This window comes from Eurypyga helias, unplaced genomic scaffold (genome assembly GCF_000690775.1).
Source record: "Eurypyga helias isolate BGI_N326 unplaced genomic scaffold, ASM69077v1 scaffold21358, whole genome shotgun sequence".
NCBI lineage: Eukaryota > Metazoa > Chordata > Aves > Eurypygiformes > Eurypygidae > Eurypyga > Eurypyga helias.
In genome coordinates this window covers 599-2,398 of record NW_010269273.1, presented here as the reverse complement: position 1 = coordinate 2,398, position 1,800 = coordinate 599, and the positions used below count along the sequence as shown (strand labels likewise).

The 1,800-nt window shown below is 59.9% G+C and overlaps 1 protein-coding gene across 1 annotated transcript; it reads left to right on the top strand.

Moving 5' to 3' along the window:
- Window positions 1-793: 793 nt before the first annotated feature.
- On the top strand, window positions 794-1,084 carry LSM1 (LSM1, U6 small nuclear RNA associated). The gene has a single exon (XM_010158053.1). The coding sequence runs from the start codon at window positions 794-796 to the stop codon at window positions 1,082-1,084; it is 291 nt and encodes a 96-aa protein (XP_010156355.1).
- The last annotated feature ends 716 nt before the right edge of the window (window positions 1,085-1,800 follow it).

Sequence of the window (1,800 nt, the reverse complement as noted above, 5' to 3'; positions counted from 1 at the left end):
CGGGAGCCGTCCTGCGCCAACACCTTTGGCAAGGGTTGTGCGGGGCGCAGCGACGCCCGCTCTCCCCGGGAGCGTGGAGCAAGCGCAGGAGAGGGCTCCGTGTCCCAGTGAGTGCAGATCCATCCCAGACCCTTGCCATCAGGATGGATGGCACCCCTTTGGCCCTCCCGGACTGGCGCTGCCCTGATACAACCGTATCCTGGGCTGTATCCAGAGCAGTGTGGCCAGCAGGGTGAGGGAGGGGATTCTGCCCCTGTACTCTGCTCTGGTGAGACCCCACCTGGAGTGCTGCGTCCAGCTGTGGAGCCCTCAACATCAGAAGGATATTGACCACTTGGAGCGAGTCCAGAGGAGGCCACGGAGATGATCAGAGGGCTGGAGCACCTCTGCTATGACGAAAGGCTGCAAGAATTGGGCTTGTTCAGCCTGGAGAAGAGGAGGCTCCGAGGAGACCTCATTGCAGCTTTCCAGTATCTGAAGGGGCTACAAGGGTACTGGGAGAGGACTTTTTACAAGAGCCTGTAGTGATAGGACAAGGGGTAATGGGTATAAATTGAAATCAGGGAGGTTTAGATTAGATGTCAGGAAGAAATTCTTCCCAGAGAGGGTGGTGAGGCGCTGGAACAGGTTGCCCAGAGATGTTGTGGATGCCCCATCCCTGGAAGTGTCCAAGGCCAGGCTGGATGAGGCTTTGAGCAACCTGGTCTAGTAGAAGGTGTCCCTGCCCATGGCAGGGGGGTTGGAACTAGATGATCTTTAAGGTCCCTTCCAACCCAAACCATTCCATGATTCTATGACTGGTGAGAAGCTCTTGGCAGAGGTGAGGTTGCCCCGCAGCATCCCACGGGCAGAGCTGCGCGTCCCGGCCGTGACGGCTCCCCGGCCGGTGCTGAACGGGCTGTTTCCTTTGCAGGACCTGGAAAAGGAGAGTGACACGCCTCTGCAGCAGGTCTCCATCGAGGAGATCCTGGAGGAGCAGCGTGTGGAGCAGCAGGCCAAGCAGGAGTCGGAGAAGCTGAAAGTGCAGGCGCTGAAGAAGCGGGGCCTCTGCGTCCCGCGGGCGGACACCCTGGACGAGTATTAGTTGTGCTGCCCCTCGGACCTTCCCCCCTGGCAGAGCGAGGGGTGCTCCGCGGTCCGCCCATGTGCGGGCAGATCCCTTGGGAAAGGCGGGTTTTCTTTTCAGATTGTTTTCTGTGGTGCAGATAACTGTGAAACGAAACAACCGACCGAAGAGGGATAAGCCATGCCTTCCGTTTCTCCCTGCGGAGGAGGAGAGAAGGCGTTCGGCCGCCCTCGGCGGTGGCCCGGCGCGCCGGGGAGCGCGAGTGTTTGTGTTGGGGAGGCAAATCCCTTGCTCCTTTGGGTTGGTTTGTTTTCTCCTCCTTGCCTGACTCTGGGTGAGAGTTTTCCTTGACGTGTAAATAAATCCTTGGTCTCGGCGACAATGGTTTTGCCTGTGTTCTGGACCTGGCGCTTCCCCCTCTCTCGGAATGATCCGCCAACTCTTGGGGAGAAACCAGACCCTCGGTCCTGCCGTGGGGTGGGCTCGCTGCGAGGAAAAGCTTGAGGCTGTGGAGAGATCCCTCCCTCCGTGTCGGGGCGCAGGACCGGGGTACCCCACCTGCCCCCCCGGCCCCAGCAGCGTCTCCTCACCCCGGTGCTTTGGATCTGGAGCAGCTGACGCAGGTAGGAGGGTCCTGGTGCTGGTGCCCCGGTGCAGTTGGGAGCCTGCGTGCTGCAGCAAAAACCTCACTTTCCATGCGCTCTCTAAGGTGCCCGAGGCAGGAAAAACAGAGC

What these genes read in the sequence shown, in the direction of transcription:
- LSM1 (XM_010158053.1), top strand. Translation starts at nt 794, where the DNA reads ATGACTGGTGAGAAGCTCTTGGCAGAGGTGAGGTTGCCCCGCAGCATC.